Raw genomic sequence first — 23,699 nt, 5'->3', positions numbered from 1 at the left:
GTAGACTCACTATAGAGACGCTCAATTCACAGCTATAAAGACCAGTCTTAAAGAAATCGTTCAAGGCGAAGGTTGTGTACTTTGGCAGTTTGCAAAAAAACCGGGGCTTGTAAAAAGTGCAATTAAAAGAAGAAGAAAAAACATAGTTTTTTAGTCACAGTTATTAAAAGTCGCAAACAGGTAAGGTTATTAAAAAAATAAATAAAGAAAAAACAATAAAGTGCGGTATATATAAATGATTGGTAATGAGGGTGGGTTGACATTATTAAACTTTTTTTGGGTGAAAACATTTATGAACTTTTACAATCTTAATACCTTATATACATTAAGCAGTAGAGTTTCTCTTAGTTAAAGTTATTTCGATGATTTTTTAGTTGGTAGGTATCATCTATTTCAGAAAGTGTTGGTATCATGGCCAATTATTTCATAGTTTTCAATGACGTGGAATGTTTTCTTCTTTCGTTTCATCTTCCCTATCCGACTTTTCTTGCGGTCATTAACTTTGGCTTCATTTCATCGTGGAATCATATTCATTTGTTTTATCTTTTTTGTTGTTTGTTTTGCTTTTATGCTATTTTGTTTGTCTTCATACACACATACGAGCATACTGACATAATCTTCCAAGTCGACATTGAACTTTGATAAAGTTGTATGTTAATGTTTGCTAGCCCGCATATAGGTATGTACGAGAATATGCATAAATTTGTGCTTGGGTATAGAGGTACCCCCAATTAATGTCTCCCAAATTTTGAGGAAACACAAATAAACAGTCAAAAATGTTCAAAGCGAAAGTGATGTTGTTTTGTAATAAGTTTCGTAAAGACATGCGTATGTGTTGGTCTTATGTTTTTAATTAGGACAATTATGATGGGGTTTCTGTTTTTATATAAAGCTTTAAGCTGATCAAACACCAAACACCAACACACACTCTACAGATTTTTTACATGGGATTAGTGTCCCAAGTTAAAGTCGGTAATGGCTATAGAACATTGAATGAACATTAAATGGTGCTTGAAATTTAATTTAATTGCATGTCACCGATCTTGAGCTCGAAATCTATGAACTCAAACTAGTTTTTTTTTAAAGAAATCTTTAATTTTATAAATATTCATAAACTATTCTTAAATGCAAATTTGATTGTAAAATTATCGAGGGTATTTTGCAAACCTTCAGGAGAATCCAGAATTTATATCTTTCTCCACAGAAAAATAAGAAACAAATATCACCGATAAATACAACGATTTGTGGATGTCTATTTGAATAAAGGGGTATAATTTAAGACTGTCTAAGGTATTTTCCATTCAATACTGGCCATCGCACGTCATTTATATGTTCATAATGATTATAATTCAAATTCTTGTCATGTGGCTGTTCGTCACAAACAGTGTTGTCTGTTCTTTTTTTCAGTTTAATCTATAAAGCACAACTAGGTATATTTAATTATTGAATGCATAGATAAAATAAATTACCAAAAAAGAAACAGTAGTTAAATTTCATCATCATTCGAATGGCAACCTTAGCGCAGAGGTTTGTTTGTCCGCCTATGAAGTTGAACGCTGAGGTTCGAATCCTGGCGAGAACATCAGAAAAAATTTTCAGCAGTGGTTATCCCCCTCCTAATGCTGACGAAATTTGTGAGGCAATGTACCTTTGGTGTGGCAGCCATATGTAAAATTCTTCACAAAGAGGCGAACGGCTGCAAGCCGTTCGGACTCTGCTATAAAAAGGAGCCCCCCTATAAATGAGCTTAAACATGAATTGAATGAAATTTCATTCAACTTATTCAATTAAAAAAAAACCTTTTTAAGTTAATACATTGTAGAGGCTGGACTTACTTTTCCTAGTGTACTAGGTTAGGTTAGGTTAAAAGGAGGGTGCTGATATTAATCCGCTCTATGCCACTATGGACATACACTTAAGCCTGTAATCGGCTTGTTGTGTGCTCTAAATACAAAAAAGGTGACCTCGAAAAAGAAAATCTAAGTTAGGAATTCCGTGCCACTTACAAATCCTTAATTGTTTTCCGTGCCACTGTCCTAAGTTGGTTCATGTCTGGTATTATGTCTCCACCTAAGTGCCGGTATCAGTTAGACGCGAAAGCCGTGCAATGACAAAGGAAAACCTCCAACGTCTCATCATCTTCCCCGCATGCCTTACACATGATATCACTTGCCGCACCGATTTTACATAAGTGAGCTCATAGTACTATGTGTCCCGTTATGATACCAATAACTATACTGACATCCTTCTTACTTCCTTTCAGTAATAGCCTCGTCTTCTCACGATTTGGACCCCCCATAGGATTTTCGCCGTCCTACCGACGGTTTCGCTGTTCCACATTGTTCCATGCGCATTCGTCCCCCACTCCCTTAACTCGGACTGCGTCGACCCGAAAGGCTTCGGGTTAATCAAGTTTATTGACGGCAGTCTTCTGGCCTTCACCGCCAAATCGTCTGCCCTTCCATTTGCCCTTACTCCGTTATGGGCCGGCACCCAAACGATGCGGATTTTCTCATCCTCAATGCATTCTTACAATGCAAGATTTTTCGTGACCTTGTCGTCTTGGTTGTTATTGCCCTTATGTCAATTTTACCGTAAAGATGTTCACATCTTTATTATGATTAGGCAGTCTAAAACAGATCTCAGTCCCTGGGTTCTCAATGTAGGCCCACTCTGTCCTCTAGCTTTGATCCATCCGTGTAACATGATCTTCCAGATAGCAATACTAGGGTTCCGTCAATCTAAGACTATGCCGATGGCATCTGTGCCTCGCACTCAACTTCAAGGTTCATCTTAGGTATCCGATCGGAAACCTCTTCCATTCCTTCCAGGTTTCTTTTCGTCGCCTCGATGATCCTAATGTACTAAATGTACATTTGCTGTTATATCCGAAACCCAATTAAATTTATTTACTGTTCAAATTGGAGGATTTAATCTGGGTACTGTCTGTCTTTCCGCCTTACCATTATCTGTTATAATCAGGATGCAGCCTTTTAATATAAAATATATTAAGTTAAAACTTGATTTAGTTCAGAGTTAAATAATTATGCTTTGTGAGTTCGAATATGTGCTTATTGCATTGTATTTTGACATCGCCATCAAATACAGGAATCATTCTATTTCCCTTTTGAACACTCAGACAAAGATTAATGAATACAGTTTTCTTTTTGGGCTTTAATGCAGAATGTTGTCGAGATGTAGACCAATAAGTTCAATACATCTGTATTCTTTGAACGGGAGTATTGGAAAGAACTCTTTAAACCTGAGCCAAGTTTACTGTTGTAAAAGCATTTGGCGTGCTTCTCAGATTTTGATTTCTTCTCCACGAAGGAAGTTTTCATGAAATTTGTCAAATGGATTAAGGCACTTTACATACCCATAACTAGTAAGTAAAGTGTATCCTTGAGCTTAAAATTGAATCGGTGAGCTTTCATTGATATGTGAGAAGAGCCTTCATGGACACTTTGCATTTTGTACTTGACCAAGGAACGGTTGCCGCTGCAAGTGCATTTCTTTATATATAAACAGCGATGACCCATCACGACCATCCAACGATTTTGTTTTATTAGTTTTATTATACCTGCAACTATCCACACCAAATATAGTCCCATCTGGATTGATTTGCCGATTGTAGTTTTTTAATGCAAAGAAGATTAATTTTTGGTGGATGCTGTGATATTTACAGTGATGAGTTGTGTTATGTTCTCATTTTTTACAAAACAAACCGTGGGTTCACGTTTTGATAATAACCTCCATATGGACCGATCAATTGAATGTATCAATTTTGCCACACCATTCTTCTGTCTCTTATACATAATAAAAGACTTAAAGCTAAAGTTTTGTTTCAACCATAAATCGATGAAAAACGTTTAGCTTGGATCCACTACTAAGACGGTTCACTCAAGAAAGTTTTAATAAACAGCAAACCATTTCTAATGTTTGATATATTATTTGCTTTCATGAAAACCTAAAAGGCATGAAATTAGCTGCAAATATACCGGGTGCTGACTTTTCTTTCCAACTCTTTACTTATTCTACAGTAGCATTTATTGACTTAAATTATTTTTCTCTTGATCTCGTAACTGATTATATTGTTAGTTTAGTATGGTTACAAGATTCGTCTATTCTAATTAGTTGTTCTTATATCTTATACCTTTGTAACATATCGAAATGGTGATCTGCGACCCTGTAAAGTGTATATATTGTTGATCGTTTTAGTATTCTGATTCGATATGACTTTGTTCTTCTCTCTATCCGTTTATTGACATTCCTAAACACTCGAAATTTTGGATGAATACGATGAAGGTAGTTGGGGATTGTAAGGGCCATATCGATTCAAATTTTGATATATAAAATGGTCGCTCGGCTTGACTTCATTCGACCCTAGAAGCTGTAATTTTTATCCGATCGGTTTTAAATTTGGTATGTGAAGTAAAAATTCGCAAATTTGACCATTAAGGAACAGCGGGGATACTTCTCTCATAGCAATGAGTGCTGTCCGATACTAGTTTGAGCTCAATGATAAGGGACCTTTTTTCTAATGCCGAATCCGAACAACGTACCGCAAAGCGACAACACTTAAACAAATAGCACAAAAGCAATGCCCAAAAGTTAAAGAATTTTCAACTTTGATGACTGAAATCGAGAGTCATTTAGTGTTGCCTTACGTATAGTAGTGTTTTAAGCCGTCAAAGTTAAAATTTGTTTTACTTTTGCTCGTCGCTTTCGTGGGATTTGTTTGCAGAGTTGCATTTTCCAACGCGACACTCGAAAGCAAAGGACATTCTGTTTTGGCCGTTAGTGGAAAATTTAACATGACTAATTACCAAAGGTAAATTACCTGAAAAGTGTAAGTGAAGGGGAAATTTTTTTTTTGATATTCTCGCCGAATTCTTAGTTTCAAAGGCGGACATGTTAACATCTGAGCTACGGTGGCCGCATCCATAGCTAAGAAATTCAGTAAGACAAGAACACTTATACCTTCCAACATCCACATACGTCCAACAGATACGGCCCCATAGAAACCGAACCCACGATTTGACTTCTTGAGACCTCAAAAAAAAGCCTCACTTATCACCCAATATGATTTCTTCAAAATAATTCCAGTACAAACGGAGTTTGTTAGTGCAAATGTTTAACAGAATCCATAGTGGTGGGTAGGTCGCCCCGGTAACTGAGTTGATAGTGTACTCGGGATATGAGTGCGAGGTCGTGGGTTTAATTCCCACCAGGGCCTGGTCTGTCGCTATTGTGGTTACAAAGGACTAAAATGTCTAAGTGAGTCTGTAAGACTGCCACTCTTACCTAACATAACCATAGTGGTGGGTACCCAAGATTCGGCCCGGTCGAACTTATCACGTTTTACTTGTTTTTTCTTAGTTTACTGCTACACCCACTGGTTTCTGAATGGTGTGCCATCAATATTGAAATCTTTTTTTCATTTCAAGGTTTAAATTATGGGACATTCCTTCTTCAGGTCAGAATGTACAAATAAGCTGAGGCTTACATATGTTAACGGCCTTATTCATAAAACTTAATGTCGATTTGAAATAGGTTTATTTGACAGATTTCCTTTATTAAGTTTTGTGAACAAGTTGTGATTACCTCCTGTCTTAAATAGCTCCTGCGATATAGTTTTCGTATAAACAGATTTTCCCTATAGACTTTTGGAGTCCATAATTCTTATGTGAATTGACTGTACTTTTATTGACCAAGATATCGATTTTACTTTCTCTGTCCCTAGACGGCACATATGTTAGACGCCAAGTACGATCCAAATGTGTCCGTTCATTCATGAGACTCAAGTAGTCACATGTTTTATTTTACCTTCAAAAAGTTAATTTTTTTGCTGTATGTGCAATAACATTTTGATTGATATACGTTTTAACACATTTGGGGTGGGATTTTAGAATGTTCATACACCATATATTTGTTGAATTGGTATTAGATTTAAAGTAAATAGGCATTTCCATAGATAGGAATAAAAATGTATATCTTGTATTAAACAGTTAATTTAATTAAAAATCAGCATGTTTAAAATAGAAATTAAAGCAATACATCAAGAGAAATTTTAAAATTAACTCACAAATAAAGGAGAGATTGTTTCAAATGAATTTTGAATAGAAGAAAGTGCAAGCTTTTTTAGACAAAGCAGGACACATATCACAGCACTGGTGGACGCGTTTCGATTCATGATAAGGTCATCTTCGTCATGTACCATCGTAATACATATCCGCCCGTCTGATTGGCCTACAGATTCATAGTCTGTTATGCGTTGTACTTATAGTCAATATCATTAATACTTAGCCTATGATCGCTAGCTACTGACAAACATTTTAACGTTAGACTAGTTTTCACTGAGAAATATCTCTTCAAAAAAAAAAACTGAAAAAATATCCATGGGTTTTATATTCTACTTATTATACACTCCACCATAGGATGGGGGTATAATTATTTCGTCATTTTGTTTGTAACATCTCGAAATATGCGTCTGAGATCCTAAAAAGTATATATATTCTTGATCGTCATGTCATTCTAAGTCGATCTGGCAGAAATTTTGTTCAACGGCTTCCCATGACTTTCAACATACGTGTCTAATATGGTTTGAAATGATCAATAGCTTGATACAGCTCCCATATAAACCTATCTCCCGATTTTGTTTCTTGAGCCCTTACAAGGCGCAATTATTATTCGAATGAACTGAAATATTACACAATGACTTCTACAATGTTCAGTATTCATTTATGGTCCGAATCGGATTATAACTTGATATAGATCCAATAGCATAACAGTTCTTATTCAATATTCTTTGTTTGCCTAAAAAGAGATACCGCGCATAGAACTCGACAAATGCGATCCATGGTGGAGGATATATAAGATTCGGCCCGGCCGAACTTAGCACGCTCTTACTTGTTTTCTTCTGTCACCGTGGCAAGCTCTGCCTGTCGATGACAGTATGTCCACCAAACATGATGTGTAATGTGTAACTTATTCTTATAATTAGTTTAGTTATAAGTTAAAATTTTCGAATAAATAATATATTCACATCAACTTACTCAACTTTTAGCCAAATTTTATTTTCTTCAGTTGTATATTTTCGTATATATTATATCATTAGTAGTTTTTTGGATGACATAATTAATGCATTGATGACAAAAATTGCAAATTGGTGCATTGGCAATGTAATCATGCAAAATACATAGCTTAAAAGAAAAAAGTTTTACCATCAACCTACAAATCTGATTGCATTCACTATTATCAACTTTGCTACAACATTGAAACAACCAGAGATAATTTTGGCAATATTTTGCAAATTTGGTGAACTCAAAAACATGACAAAAGGAATTTGCATGATGATAAAGAAAATTATAATCAGCAGCGTAAGCTGGCCATATATATACAGACACACACACACATATATACATAAATACATACAAACTTATATGTATATGCTAATGAGTATTAATGAATATTTATAAATTAAATATATGCACATCTATTTTTGTAGATGGGTTTTTTAGGATGGCTGCCTAACGACAACTATACGCGAGACATCAGCATAATGGCTGTAATCTCTGCATTTGTTGCCACTTTATTAAGCATACGATTTTATTTGCGTATCACTGCAGGAAGGTGTTTTACAGAGGTAAAATTTGTTTTTCACCTTTACTCGGTAAATCCCCGCTTTTACCACTTTTCTATTTATTGTAAATACATAGATAACAATAAAATTTTCCTTTGCCTAAACCCTCCTCCAGTTACAGTTTCTACTTAGAAGTACACGTTACTTCAATGGAATTTCCCATTAAATACTTACTAACTTTTTTTGCTACGCAATCATAAATGATGCGAACAATAAATATTGTTATTGTATAACTCATGACTATTTCATAATAAACACTGAAAGACAAAAATGTTTATAAATACTACTACAATCAAAGCACACCACAATTAGAAAACGGAAATTCTTAAATCAGCATTTAAGATTCCATCATCTGGGATATACTAATCTAGTCATTGTGTTTGTAACACCTAGAAGTATATTTCTGAGACAATATTAACTCTATATATTCTTTATCGTCTAGACATTCGTCCGCCCGTCTGTCGAAATCTCTATAAAAGTCGAAAAATTGAAGATATCCGCTTAAAATTTTTAACAGATACTTCTTATTGATGGCCCTTTGATTTTACTTCTTGAGCCCCTAGAAGCCGTTTTGGCTGAAACTTTGCACGGATTGTTTTTTTATGACTTTTCGTGGTAAGTATGGCTCCTATCGGTGCATTACCTAAATGTAGCTTCTATATAAATACGATCTCACGATTGTAGTTTTTGAGCCCCTGAAAGCCACAAATGTTATCCGATTTGGGTAAAAACGTTGCAAAATCATGTACCAATGTTCTCATTGTCATACACAGTCGTTGTTAGAAATACTCGTATTATTAACAAGCGTGGATGATTTTGTGAACCCGCGTTGTTGTTTCATACACCGACCGTCATGAATATCATCCGTACAAAATGTGTACAAATCTTAATTTTAAAGGACTCTAAAACAATTTTGTATACATAGCCGACTGTAGTACAATGGGGTAAGGTGTTTGTAAACGTTCAATGGGTGAATGGAACACAGGTTCGATACTCAGTAGCACACAAAAACTTTTTGTTGACTTACTTACTTAAATTAGCTATGACAGAACATTTGTCCCATTAGCGTAACGTAGAATAGCGTTCCAAGCGTCTCAATTTTCTGAGCTCCTTCTTAAATCTCTGACACCAAGTTTTGAGTTGTCTCCCAATTATTCTACTGCGGCCTCTAGATGTTTAAAATTTTGCAGAATTCACTAATTTAATTTTATGGAAATGTTTAGCAGATGTTCTGGATGCCGGGCCACAGATATATCTCAGGGAATTCTAAAGCAGACGAGCTTGCGAGACTAGGAACTACCTTAGACACTTCAGGGATACTGGAATCTGTGGGTGTGCCTCTAGCGACATGTAAGCTAAGTTTTTAGGGCCAGACCCGAAGGGCAACGAATTATGGATGGTCACAAAGAGGGGGCTGTGAGCATTCCAAAACTATGTGGCCTCATCTAGACTTGAATAGATCTACTGCTTTGCTGTCATTGGTTATAACAGACGTCTCAGCCATTGTGTCCGTCATGACAGGTCTCTGTCTAATCGGAAAACATGCTGACAGATTGAAGGTTGCCAGCAACGAGTTTTGCAGAAACTGTAGGGACATCGAGGAAGAAGAGACTATAGAACACCTTCTGTGTGTGTGTCCCACACTAGCAATCAGAACGAGTTCCACTTTAAGTTATCATTGAGAACCGGTTCAATTTAGCGGATGTGAACATTCACAAGTTATTGGGCTTTTTAAAGCGATCTGGATGGTTCAACGGTAGGAACTAGAAGGCATCTACCTTCTTCTGTTCCTGTGGTATCACAATGGACGAAAACGTCTAAGTGAGACTGATAGCAGACTGCCACTTGAACCTAACCTAACCTTAGCAGAGTCCATGGTGGAAGTTTCCCAAGTTTCTTCCGGCAAGTTTCAGTACGTTTTCACTTGTTAACATTAACTTATTCATATACCCTATCTACCCTATCACAAAAATTTCACTAAGCAACGTGAAGCAAGCCTTTTTAATACCAGCAAGTGGTTTCCGATTTTAAGAGAAGTTCCATAAAGAGGAATCGTTGCAAGCAATACGTTGAACATTGAAAAGGGGAGTAAATCTCTGTCTTTTATTGATCATAGAAACTTATTATTTCAGGGTAGGTGCCAAGAAGTGTTTAATTCTCTGTCAAGGAAGAAATGACAACCACATATTATTTGTTTTATTGACAGCTCACTACGTTGTTTACAAGCCTCCTAAACCACTTGCTTTTGAGTTTAGTTTAGTTCGCACCCGGTGATTGTTGGCGAACTCAAACACCTCAAAATGAACAAAATGTTTGAGTATGTGAAAAATTACCCAATTGGTAATGGTGGTGGTTTTCCCTTAATAATGCTGGCAACGTTTGTGAGGTACTATGCCATGTAAAACTTCTCTCCAAAGAGTTGTCGCACAGCGTTCGGACTCGGCTATAAGATGGAGGCCCTTATCATTGAGCTTTAACTTAAATCGGACTGCACTCATTGATATGTGAGAAGTTTGCCTCTGTTCCTTAGTGGAATGTTCATGGGTAAAATTTGCATTTTTGCAATCATCCGTGTAAACCCCTCCATTAAGTGGTGTTGCTCTTCCACTAGCTCGGCAATATAAAGGAGGTCTCTTATCATCGATCTTATATTACTTGTATCGGACAGCAGTCTTTGAAATAAGAGAAGTATCACCGCTGTTCCTTATTATTCATGGGCAAATTTCCATTTATGAGTAAACATAGATTTTGTAGATTTTTATGATGATTATGTAAAATCTTGGTTATCTTGATAAAACGTATTGTGTATTATTAAAAATATTGTTCACTATTTAATTTATTTTATTTAAAACTGTGATAAGTACACCTTGGTGCTTTATTGGTATTAAAACTGGATGAACGTTAATTATTTGTTTTTTTTTTCACTTGAAGTTTCAACTGTAAGCTAAATAATGATATATTTTAAACGTTCTTGAGTAATGACGTGTAATGAAAATATAACCTATTGAAATTATTCCCAATAAAAAATTGTTTTTAGCTTGGAAAAGTTTTAAGGGGAATTGTTATAAGATTTGACGTACTCTGATTCGAAAAGGGTTTTTTTTTCATTTTATGGCTTTCAATGATTTAATAGGTTTACATCCGTTGTTTAAATGATATTTTGTAATAAACTGAAATTGTTGTGATCTTAAAATGTATACACTATGTTACAAAAACATATTATGAATATTTAAAAGTTTATTTCAAAAATAATTTTATTCAAAAAACTAATCTTGTATATTGATAGTAAAATTCATTTGTAAACAAGGAAAAAGGTGTTAAGTTCGGTTGGGCCGAACTTTGGATACCCACCACCTCGGATATATATGTAACCCACCTTTCGTCAAAATCCGGTGAAACATGCATACCTTATGCCCCATAGCAGCTATATCGATATATGCTCCGATTTGGACCAAATACTAATAAGTACAAGTCATTGTTCAATTGTGTATAACAAAATATTGGTCTTTTTAGTAGCCATATCTTAAAATAAATCGATCTGAACCATATACGACACGGATGTCGAAAAGCCTAACATAAGTCACTGTGTCAAATTTCAGTGAAATCGGATTATAAATGCGACTCTTATGGGGCCAAGACTTTAAATCGAGATATCGGTCTATATGGCAGCTATATCCAAATCTGGACCGATTTGAGCGAAGTTTCAGAAAAATGTCGAAGAACATAACTCATTGTCCCAAATTTCGGCGAAATCGAACAATAAAAGCGCCTTTCATGGCCCCAAAACCCTAAATCGAGAGATCGGTCTATATAACAGCTATATCCAAATCTGGACCGATCTGAGCCAAATTGAAGAAGAATGTTGAAGGGCCTAATACAACTCACTGTCCCAAATTTCGGCAACATCGGACAATAAATGCGCCTTTTATGGGCCCAATGCCTTAAATCGAGAGATCGGTCTGTAAGGCAGCTATATCCAAATCTGGACCGATCTGTGCCAAATTGCAAAAATATATCGAGGGGCTTACCTTAACTCACTGTCCCAAATTTCGGCGACATCGAAAAATAAATTCGCCTTTTATGGGCCCTAAACCTTAAATCGAGAGATTGGTCTATATGACAATTATATTTAAATCTGGACCGATCTGTGCCATATGGCAGAAGGATGTCGAAGGACCTAACACAACTCACAGTCCCAAATTTCAGCAAAATCGGATAATAATTGTGGCTTTTAGGGGCCTAAAACCCTAAATCGGCGAATCGGTTTAAATGGAGGCTATATCCTCATCTGGAGCGATCTGGACCAAATTGAAGAGGGATGTAGAAGGGCTTAACACAACTCACTGTCCCAAATTTCAGCAAAATCGGATAATAAATGTGGCTTTTATGGGCCTTAGACCCTAAATCGGCTGATCGGTCTATATGGGGGCTATATCAAGATATATTCCGATATAGCCCATCTTCGCATTTAACCTGTTTATGAACAAAAAGAGAATCTGTGCAAATTTCAGCTCAATATCTCTAATTTTAAAGACTGTAGCATGATTTCAACAGACAGACGGACGGACATCGGTAGATCGTTTTAGATTTTTACGCTGATCAAGAATATATATACTTTATAATAATATACTTTATAAATGGATATTTCGATGTGTTGCAAACGGACTGACAAAAAGAATATACCCTCATCTTTCGGTGACGGGTATAAAAAAGTTGGTACTTTGTTCAGGACAAAATAATTTAAGACAAAAGAAAGTAAATTCATGCAAGAATTGTTTGTTGCTAAGGATTTCAAACTTAGCCAAAATTTGTCAAAAGGTTAAGAGAATGGTATGGCTAAAACTTTGCAGGATCGCATAGTGGACCAACGGCAACAAATAAGAAATAAGTCTACATCTTTTTATCTGTTGATCTTAGCCGTACAAAATGTTCTAGACATTTTTAGAGGAGGACGTAGGCTTTCAAGAAAGTGCTGCTCTGTTAATACAGGTTGAGACACAGGATATCCTTTGACTTCTCCAACCCTCTGAGGCCATAACTTTTGATCTACTGAACCGTTTTGACTCATGATTTGCTTGACAAGATCTAACAAGTAAAAGCGTGCCTAGTTCGGCCGGGCCGAATCTTGGGAACCCACGACATGGAGTCTGCTAAAAATGTACACAAAATAAATTTAGTTGAAGGGCATAATTTTATTCTACAAACTTCTGGCAAACCAGCAAAATTATAGCTTCTAGTAACATAACAAGGATGATCGAGAGACCGCTTTGACTAATAGATCGCTAATAGAATAAATCTATCTTGTATACTATCCATACTATCGATCTCTTACTTAAAAGTAATCTATTGGGTTGCCCAAAAGGTAATAGCGGATTTTTCATATAGTCGGCGTTGACAAATTTTTTCACAGCTTGTGACTCTGTTATTGCATTCTTTCTTCTGTCAGTTATCAGCTGCTAATTTTAGCTTGCTTTAGAAAAAAAGCGTAAAAAAAGTATATTTGATTAAAGTTCATTCTAAGTTTCATTAAAAATGCATTTACTTTCTTTTGAAAAATCCGCAATTACTTTTTGGGCAATCCAATAATTTTTAATCTGACCTAATAATTTTTGCCCTACTTAACTTTTGAGTTAATTTTTTCGAATTACAAATCTCTTATTTATAACTTGTTGAATTTCCCTCCCTGCATTGGCTTTTTTAATCTCGTTGCCCTTTTGGGAATATCAGTTTTACAGTTCCTTAGAAGAAAACTTAATAACATTTTATTTCTATTTTTAGACAAAAATGGAAGGAAAGACCGTTCTAATCACAGGTGCCAACAGTGGTATTGGCAAAGAAACCACCCGCGATTTGGCTAAGCGTGGAGCTCGCATTATCATGGCGTGCCGAAATTTAGAAACTGCCAATGCCGTGAAAGGTTTGTTAGCTTTGCAAAATTTTCTTTTAAATATACATTAATTATGACTTTTTGATTTTTTTCATAACAGAGGAAATTTCCAAAGAGACCGGCAACAACAAATTGATTGTGAAGAAACTTGATTTGGGTAGTCTGCAATCTGTTCGCGACTTTGCTGCTGACATTTTGAAAACCGAAAAGAAAATCGATGTTCTTATTCACAACGCTGGTATGGCTTTGGCATTCCGTGGCCAAACCAGTGTCGATGGCATTGAATTGACCATGGCCACCAATCACTTTGGACCCTTCTTGTTGACCCATTTGCTCATTGACTTAATGAGGAAGAGTGCTCCATCTCGTATTATTATTGTTGCATCTGAACTGTATCGCTTGGCCTCAGTTAACGAGAACAACTTGAACCCAATTGGCTCATTCCCAGCTGCCTACTTGTATTATGTATCCAAGTATGCCAATATATTCTTCGCACGCGAATTGTCCAAACGTATGGCTGGCAGTGGTGTGACCGTTAACTTCTTGCATCCCGGTATGATTGACTCCGGTATTTGGCGTAATGTTCCTTTCCCATTGAACTTACCCATGAAGGCCATCACCAAGAGCTTCTTCAAGACCCCTAAGGGAGGTGCCCAAACAACCATCTATTTGGCCACCTCTGATGAAGTGGCCAATGTCAATGGAAAATACTTCATGGATTGCAAAGAAGCATCTTTGAATCCCGCCGCCTTGGATGTTGAGAAGGGCATGAAAATTTGGGAAGAATCAGCAAAAATTGTCAAATTGACTCCACAAGATCCCAAGATCGAACCTAAACACAGTATCCTAGACTAGTGAGCGATATTTGGTAACATTTAATTAAGGTTGTAAGGTTCTAAATGCGTGCTTGTGGTATCTACAGTCTATAACTTACAAAAATACTTTAAGTTCTTTTATAATGTCTTTTTTAAATAAACTACATCAAAATATTTAAAATGTTCAACAATAGTTTAATTATATATAACTCATATTATGAGTGCTGTACTAGTAACGTCATTTCGTATACAACACTTCTACAAATACTATATCAGCGCCTTGTAAGTACGATAGCCATATTCACAAAACTTATTTGACATTGGAAAACTGAGAACTACTATGAGAAACAAAGGAATAGTAAAAATAGACCCCCCCAACGTTGACGACCCACGCAAACGAAAAAAGGACCATGATTTGCGGACCTGCATCTGGAATGTCCGGATGTATTAGAGAAGTACAAGGCTTATATTACCGCCTTACAGGAAGTGCGATGGACTGGGAATGGTGTCACTACAACACCAAACGGTGACGAACTATACTATAGCTGCCATAACACGAGGCACGAATTTGGTTGTGGATTTGTGGTTAGTAGGAGACTGAAACATCTTGTCGCCAGCTTTACTCCGGTGGATGAGAGGCTAGCCACAATCCGCATAAAAGCCAAATTCTTCAACATCAACCTTATTTGTGCCCATGGCCCGACGGAAGATAAAGACGAGCAGACCTAGGATATTTTCTATGAGCGCCTAGAGAGAGACTATGACCGCTGCCCCACCCATGATATTAAAATCGTTCAGGGAGATTTTAGTGCGAAAATAGAGAAGGAAAGTTTAGCCTCCACGAGATAACGTCCATTAATGGGTTGAGGCTGATAGATTTCGCCGCGGCAAAAAACATGGTAGTTAGTAGCACCAGATGCGTGATAGATGCAAGGCATTCATCAAGCGTGTTAGATGTACGATCGATCCGTGGAGCGAATATAGATTCGGATCATTACCTCGTTGCAGCAAAGGTTCGCACCCGGTTGGCGAGGAAAGTACGATCTGACACTGCACGGAAGCTGGACATTGAAAAGCTGCAAACACAACAAATGGCAGCGGCATACTCCACTCGACTGACCCAACTGCTTGATGAAAGCACTCCTTGTTCCGATGATATAATGGCGCAGTGGCAAACAATTGCCCACTCCATGGAAAATGCCGCGAAATCCGTACTTGGGTACCGGAAGCCTCCTCCAAGAAACCCATGGTACGACCAAGAGTGTCGAGATGCTACTGAAGCCAAGAATGCAGCATATAGAGCAACCCTTCAATCAGTAGCAACGCGCCAGATGAAGGAGAGGTATCGGGAGAAAAGGAGAGAGGAGAAACGTCTATTCCGCAGAAAGAAAAAGGAAATGGAAAGAGGTGAATGTGAGCGAATTGAGATGTACAGGAGTCAGAATGCAGTCCGGAAATTCTACCAAAGAATAAAACATCAAACCGATGGCTTTGGTGCAGGCACATCCTCCTGCAGACACAAAGAAGGAAATCTGGTAACTGACACAGATAACATGCTGAGGATATGGAAAGAACATTTTACCCAATTGGTAGTGTTCCACGTTGGCGACAAAGAGGGTACAGCAGAACTATTCAATGATGATGGTATAGAATGTTTACCTCCTAGTCAGAATGAGGTCCAAGTAGCAGTGGCCCGACTGAAGAACAACAAGGCAGCAGGAGCCGACGGGTTACCCGCTGAACTATTTAAGACCGGAGCCGACACGCTGATAAGGCATATGCATCAGCTTATCTGCGCAATCTGGATAGAAGAACGCATACCCGATGATTGGAACCTCAGCATACTATGTCCCGTACACAAGAAAGGAGACAAGGCGGAATGTGCCAACTCCTCCCTATCGCATACAATATACTCTCGAGCGCACTGTGTGAAAGATTGAAACCTCAAGTCAGTGAGATAATTGGGCCCTATCAATGCGGCTTTAGACCTGGTAAATCCACCCTAGACCAGATACTCACACTGCGCCAAATCCTGGAAAAGACCCGAGAAGGACAAATCAACACCTATCATCTCTTCGTTGACTACAAAGCCGCCTTCGATACTCCTTTACTTTCAAAGGTATTTCAAGCCATGTCTGAGTTTGGTATCCCTGTAAAATTAATAAGACTCTGCAGGATACGCGTTCCTCAGTAAGAATAGGAAAGAATCTCTCCGAACCATTTAATACCAAACGAGGTTTCAGACAAGGAGACAGTCTATCGTGTGATCTATTTAACATCCTGCTGGAGAAGATTATACGAGATGCAGATGTGAATAGATATGGCACACTAATCACAAGAGAACACTACTCGCCTATGCCGACGACATCGATATCATAGGTCGGTCACCGGAAGTAGTAACTGCAGCCTTTGAAAGAATCGAAAGAGAGTTTGTGAAAATGGGTCTGGCTGTAAATGGAGATAAGACGAAATGGATGGTTTCAGCTCCCAAAAAGCCTTGTACAACCGAGCATATAAAGAAAATGGAGAAAGTTGGGAACCACAACTTTGAGACAGTCAGTAACTTTATCTACCTCGGCACCGCCGTAACCGAAACGAATGACGGTTTTGAGATTAAGCGAAGAATAATACGGGCACACAGATGCTACTTTGGACTAAGTAAGCAGTTTAGAAACTAGGCCACCTCTCTACAGACGAAGATTACACTATACAAGACACTGATACTACCCGTGCTGTTATATGGTTCTGAAGCATGGGTACATGTGAAAGCAGATGAGGCAGTGCTTGGAGTATTTTAGAGAAAGATTCTTTGTAAAATATATGGACCAGTTTGCGTTAACGGAGAATATAGGCGACGTATGAACCACGAGCTGTATGAGCTGTATGACGACGATAGCTAGGTCATGTTGTCAGAATGGATGATGAAGCTCCAGAAAAGAGGTCTTTTGAAGGCAAACACGGTGGTACACGCAAACCGGGAAGACCAAAAGCCCGATGGAAAGATCAAGTTGTGGGAGACACCTCGAAACTTGGTGTCAGAGATTTTAGAATGAGCGCAGAAGATCGAGGCGGTTGGAACGCTATTCTACGTTCGGCTAGCGGAACAAATATTCTATCGTAGCCAATTAAAGTAAAGTAAGTATTTGACAGTTTTATAAAGCAAATCGACGAAATTAATCTTCTTAAAGTCTGCATTGACTTTTATGAATTCCAGTGAAAGACTTGAAGTGAAAAATAAGTTATATTAGGCTGAGTCCACGATGGATCACGTTTGTCAATTGGATATCATATCATACACGGAAAACAAAGACATCAAGACATTTTTGATAAGAATATTTATCAAATATTGATAAAATATTACTACACCTTATTAAAAGTTTTATTAAACATATTAATAAAATAATACTACACTTTATAAAAAAATTTTATCAAACATAATGAACATATGAAAATTTTATTTATCACCAAAAAAATTGACAAAAATTTGATTAAGAGTTTGAAAAGTTTTAGTACTTGAAAACTTTTAACAAATGAGGACAATTGTGAGTTCTCTGTAACAGAACTCTACATTCAAGATAGATAGATAGATATTTTCTTTGAGAACCTGTCTGATTTTGCGGATGTGAACATTCGCAAATTGTTGGACTTTTTAAAGCGATCTGGTTGGTTTAACGGTAGGAGCTAAAAGGCATCTTCCTTCTTCTGTTCCTGTGGTATCACAATGGACGAAAACGTCTAAGTGAGTCTGATGGCAGACTGCTACTTAAACCTAAGCTAACCCAACCACGATAGATATTTAAAATTGCAAAACACCTTAATCATATTCTCCACCATGGGATGAGATAGTACTTTTTACATCATTCCTTGAAATTGTAGTCTATGAAACTATTATAACGTTCGTAAATATGTAAATGCAACATGAACATTCCACTAAGGAATAGGAGTAACTTCTCACATCGGACTGCACCGATTCAAGTTTAAGCTCAATGACAAGGACCCTCCTTTTTATAGCCGAGTCCGGACGGCGTGCCGTAGTGCGACATCTCTTTGGAGAGAAGTTTTTTCATGGCATAGTATCTCACAAATATGCCAGCATTGGGAGGGGAAACCTCCGCTAAAAATTTTTTTCCGATGGTCTCGCCAGGTTTGGAACCCAGGCGTTTAGCGTCATAGGCGGACATGCTAACCTCTGCTCTGCAGTGGCCTCCATACATACATCTATTACATAAAAATGGAATTGTTGCGCTTTGTTTGTTAGTTTGTTTGTCTGTTCCGCATAGACGCAAAAATGGCTGAACCGATTTTGATGAAATTTTCACAGATGGTAGAGTTTGGGCCCTCCGTAAAAAAAGGGTACTACATATTTTGATATCCGAAGGGCGGAGGGCGGACCCTCCCCCATGCCCCGATTTTCAAAAACGCCAGAACTCGGAGATGCGTGCACCGATATAAGCGAAAAGTTGTATGCCACCTTATGGTATCTTAAAAACACGAAATTGATAAAAAATTTTGGGGTCAAATAACCTGGGGCGTCCCCCATCCCAAAACCCACCCGAACGGACATGTGTACCGATTGGAACAATATGTGTATGAAATGAAAGGTATTTAAGAGTAGAATTTGGTATAAAAATTTCACTCTTAATTTTCGGAGGGGTCCCCCACCTAAAAAAGCCCCAAGAGGACACTTTCACTGATTTGGGCAATATGGGTATTAAATGAAAGTTATTTAAGAGTAGAGTACGAACTGGGCATTAAAATGTTACCCTAAGTGTCGGGGGCCCCCGACCCCCAAAAACACCACCCACACTTTAACCGTTTTGAGCAATATGGGTATCAAATGAAAGGTATTTATAAATAGAATACAAATCTGGCACAAAAATGTATTTTTTGGTGTCTGAGGGCCCTCCCCACCCCCAAAACCCCCCAGCAGGATAAATTTGCCGATTGGGACAATATGAATATCAAATGAAAGCTATTTAAAGGTAGAGTCCAATGCTGATTTAAAAAATTATTCCTCGGTGTCTGAGGCACCTTCCCATCTCCCCACCACCCAAAACAGCTCAACATGACATATTTACCGATTGAGACAATAGAAGTATCAAACATAAGATATTTGGAAGCTAAGTACACATCTGCTATAAGAATTTGGTTCAAGGTGTCTACGGGGCCTCCCCAAACCCAAAAACCCTCAAAACGGGCATAAATATCCAACGTCACAAAATAGGTATTGAATGAAAGGTCTTTGGACTTGACTACGAATCTGGCATGCACAATTAGTGCAGAGTCTGGGACCGGCCCACCGACTAAATACCCTTCAGTAGGACGTGTAGTTCGATCGGGATAATAGAATATGTCAGTTAAAAGAAAGGTCTATGACAATATATTTCGCATTTAGTGTTGGTATAAGGATTCAAGTATCTGGGTCACGTCCTACCGTCGATCGCGACAATAAAAGACTTAAATAAATTGTCGTTTGGTTCTTAGCGTTTAGCGTCGAGGGAGCGAATCTCTCCTCACATTTAATGCTACGCCAAACTCTCAAACTAATATGAAATAATATATGAAGGTCGATCAGGATAGAAAGGACAGAAATAAAAGGTCTTTGGAAGTAGAGTACACTTTTTACCCTCCAATTGGGATGGACACGGGAGGACCTCCGGATCTTTAAGAATGTGATATCCCATGTGGTCGCTTTGATATATAATTTTTAATGCAGAAAACCAATACAAAAAAATTAATTAGTATGAATCTGAACGAGACCCATAGCCCTCAATATTTTGATAGCCTTCCTTCAAAATGCTTGACATTATGGGGCTCAAACAAAATTGTGCTCTAGCACGATGCTGATATTACTTCAGGGTCCGCCTCTAAACTCCCTTCAAACCGGTCATGGTTGTCTACTATGGCGATAAATAATAGGTATTTAATAGTGGAAAACAAATTTGATATCCAATTTTGAGGCCAATGGCAATTGGGGCTCAAATTAAAGAAATTTGAGAGAGCTCCAATGTGGTTTTTGGGAGTGGAGTATGAATCTGATATCCACTTTCGGGCAAAGAGTTAGGCTACTCCAATCCACCACCAAACCCAAGAAAATGAAGTAGATCTAACATCCAAACTTTAATGGGCCAGTCTCGGAGATGGGTGGGGCGATTTAAGCGAAATTTAGTTTGTTTATAATAACTTAAATCAGAAATTTGTATCCTTATTTAGGTTGGGATATCTAGGGGACCGCACCACCTCCAAAGTCACCAACCAAATGAAATAATGACAACATGGAACTTAAATGAAAGGTATTTGAGACCAGAGCACGAATCTGATACATGGGGATCAGTCTCACCCCCATACCGGACATATTTACCGATCATAGCAATATAACGCTCCAATTAAAGGTATTTGGAAGAAGAGCACCTACATTGGCGCGAAATATCTGAAAGGCTGTACTAGCACCCCAAACAGGACTTAGTTCGTGTCATGACCGTATAGAGCTCAGATAAAATAAGAGAGTGAAAGTAGGCGCAGCGGAGCGGGCCCTGCCCAGCTAGTAGATTATAAGTAGCGATTTGTAATAAAGTGAATAAACGTTCCTTTATTACCAAAAACGGGTAGGTGGTGCTAGATATCACCTTTGTACCGGAAGATTAAAGCGCAAGAATATGCGACTGGGAAGTGTTGGATGACCACAGCTTCTCTGATCATCGTTATATTTGTTGCAGCCTTTGCGATAATACTGCAAAAGTGGTGCCTCGGCTAAGCAGAAGAAAGGCTGATTGGTATACATTTCGGCACATATTCTGCACGACTATCTCTTCCAGAACAGAAAAGGAAGTGGAATCAGTGGAGGACATATACATAATGGTGATTATGGTGAATGACTCGCTTGTGTCAGCATATCCAAGTGCCAAGCCAAGGGGAAAACTGCGACCACCATGATGGTCCCCAGAACTGGTTAATCTAAGAAAGGGCCGCAGAAAACTCTTTAACAGGGCTAAAGCCCCAAAAGTCACCACACGAATGGGACGTCTACAAGGCTGAGCTACGAAAATACAAGGGCGAGCTGCGAAAGGCTCAGAACAAATCCTGGGTGTAATTCTGCAGTTCCGTGGATGATACATCTGAGGCCTCTAGGCTAAGGTAGATTCTGTCCTCGAGACCTATTACGGTGGGGTTTATTCAGAAGTCGGAGAATGTATGGACAGTGTCTCGAGAGAAAATACTTAACTGCTTGTTGATACACATTTCCCGGGAAGCTCTTCAACGGACAACGTGGCGCCAAAGAGGATGTCCCTGCTATGCATTCGTCGGAGGTTATTGGGGAAATTGCCGCTGAGTCGAAAATCCTTTGGGAGATAAAAAGTTTCGACTTCTTTAAGTCGCCAGGCCGTGATGATGTATCACCGGTTAAATTACGAGCTTTGTCCGACAGACTCGCTCCTCGGCTTAGGGAGATATACTCTGCTTGTATCAGCATGCCGTATATACATGTGGGATGGAGAGACACAAAGGTCATTTCATTCCGAAAGAAAATCTTACCGAAGGAAGGCGAAAGTTTTTCATCCTATTAGTGCGTTATCCTTTATGCTGAAGACTTTTGAGAGGTTGATGGAAACATAGCTTAAGGCAAAGATTCCTGCAGATAGCCTGTCGCGGCAGCAGCATGCGTATTATAAAGGCTAACAGCCCTTCATGACCTAGTCACCTACGACGATTGGCATAAATATCTTCTTAGATAGGCAGGTAGCCATTAAATCCTTGGAGAATGCAGTTCTGAATTCAAAAACCGCCTTCACTTTCGCAGATCTCTCGACAAGATGGCTGAACAGTTCAAAATTTACCTGTTCTGGGTGCCGGGCCACAGAGATACACAGAATTATAGAGCGTGCGAGCTTACAAGATTGCAAATGCAAATTTGCCCATGAACATTCCATTGAGGAACAGGGGCAAACTTCTCACATATCCATGAGTGCTGTCCGATTCAAGTTTAAGCTCAATGATAAGGAGCCTCCTTTTTATAACCGAGTTCGAACGACGTGCCGCAGTGCGACAACTCTTTGTGGAGAAGTTTTTACATGGCTATCATACCAAATGGTACAGTACCTCACAAATGTCGCCAGCATTAGGAGGGGAAAACCACCGATGAAAATTTTTATGATGTTCTCGCCAGGATTCGAACCCATGCGTTCAGCGTCATAGGCGGACATGCTACTCTCTGCGCTACGATGGCCTCGAAATTTGCAAGACTAGGAACTTCTTTATTCATTCCAGGGGGACTGGAATCTATGGGTATGCATCTAGCGACATGTAAGGAAGGTAGGCCCAAAGGGCAACGGGTGATAGATGACTCAAATGGGGGTTGTGGGCTTTCCAAAATTATGTGGCCTAGTCTACATTTCAAGAGGACTACCGCTTTGTTGTCTCTGTCTAAAACGGACTTCTCGGTCATTGTGTCCGCTTTGACAGGTCACTATCTGATTGGAAAACACGCTGACAGACTAAAGGTTGCCAGTAACATCTTTTGCTAAAGCTGTGAGGACATCGAGGAAGAAGAGATTATAGAACATCTGCTGTATGTGGGTCCCGCACTGGCATACATAGTAACGACCTAGACCACTAACTTTTTTTTTGTCACTCGATTCGTTCACCAATTCATTGAAAACAGCTGATTTTATTGGAAAACCAGGGACTGACACCTATTTTCGACTGCCTGACCATAATACGCTCGTGCGGCGGAGGTCGCAGCGATCACGTAATGCACCGATAGGACGTCCAATGTGAATATCTTTACGGACATTAAACTGGTCATCAAGGCCATAACAAACAGGACGGTAAAGTCACGAACAATCTTGGAGTGTAAGAAGGACATTAACTCTTTCTCTAAGGATGGCAAGATCCGCATTATTTGGGTGCCTGTCCATAACGGAGTAAGGAGGAATAAAAGAGCGACGACGAAGGCCAGAGGATTTCGTGAATAAAAATCCGACGGAGTCCGAGTTAGGAGAGTGGGCGGCGAACGTAACACTGTCAAACAGCGAAACGGTCGGTAGAACGACGAAAATCCTATGGGGAGATCCGGATAGTGAGAAGGCGAGGCTATTACTGAAAGGATGTAAAAAGGAGATTAGTATAGCTTTTCATAACGGTATCATAACGGGAAAATGGGATTACGTGCTCACTTGTGCGGAATAGGTGCGGCAAGTGATAGCATGTGTATGGTAGAAGATGAGGAGAAGTTATAACATTTCCTATGTTATTGGCCGGCTATCACAATTTACCGTGGACGAAGTTAAGAATGTCGTTCCTGGCATCCAGGCGGAATGCTGAATAATGAGGATCTACCTGGAGTCGAGTATCTTAC

General features: G+C 38.6%; 1 protein-coding gene across 1 annotated transcript; it reads left to right on the top strand.

Annotated features, from left to right (window-relative positions):
- On the top strand, positions 1–14,525 carry LOC106083940 (retinol dehydrogenase 14). The gene is made up of 3 exons (XM_013247267.2): positions 1–180; positions 13,421–13,559; positions 13,630–14,525. The coding sequence occupies exons 2-3, from the start codon at positions 13,427–13,429 to the stop codon at positions 14,382–14,384; spliced, it is 888 nt and encodes a 295-aa protein (XP_013102721.1). The 5' UTR covers positions 1–180; positions 13,421–13,426; the 3' UTR covers positions 14,385–14,525.
- The last annotated feature ends 9,174 nt before the right edge of the window (positions 14,526–23,699 follow it).

Source organism: Stomoxys calcitrans, chromosome 2 (genome assembly GCF_963082655.1).
Source record: "Stomoxys calcitrans chromosome 2, idStoCalc2.1, whole genome shotgun sequence".
In the NCBI taxonomy this organism is placed as follows: Eukaryota; Metazoa; Arthropoda; class Insecta; order Diptera; family Muscidae; genus Stomoxys; species Stomoxys calcitrans.
Note: the sequence above shows the minus strand (reverse complement) of the source record. Positions and strands in the feature narration are given on the sequence as shown.

Excerpts from the sequence above, each read along its gene's own strand:
- LOC106083940 (XM_013247267.2), top strand. The coding sequence starts at position 13,427 with ATGGAAGGAAAGACCGTTCTAATCACAGGTGCCAACAGTGGTATTGGC. Across the intron at positions 13,560-13,629 it reads AACTGCCAATGCCGTGAAAG|AGGAAATTTCCAAAGAGACC; the intron begins GTTTGTTAGCTT and ends TTTTCATAACAG.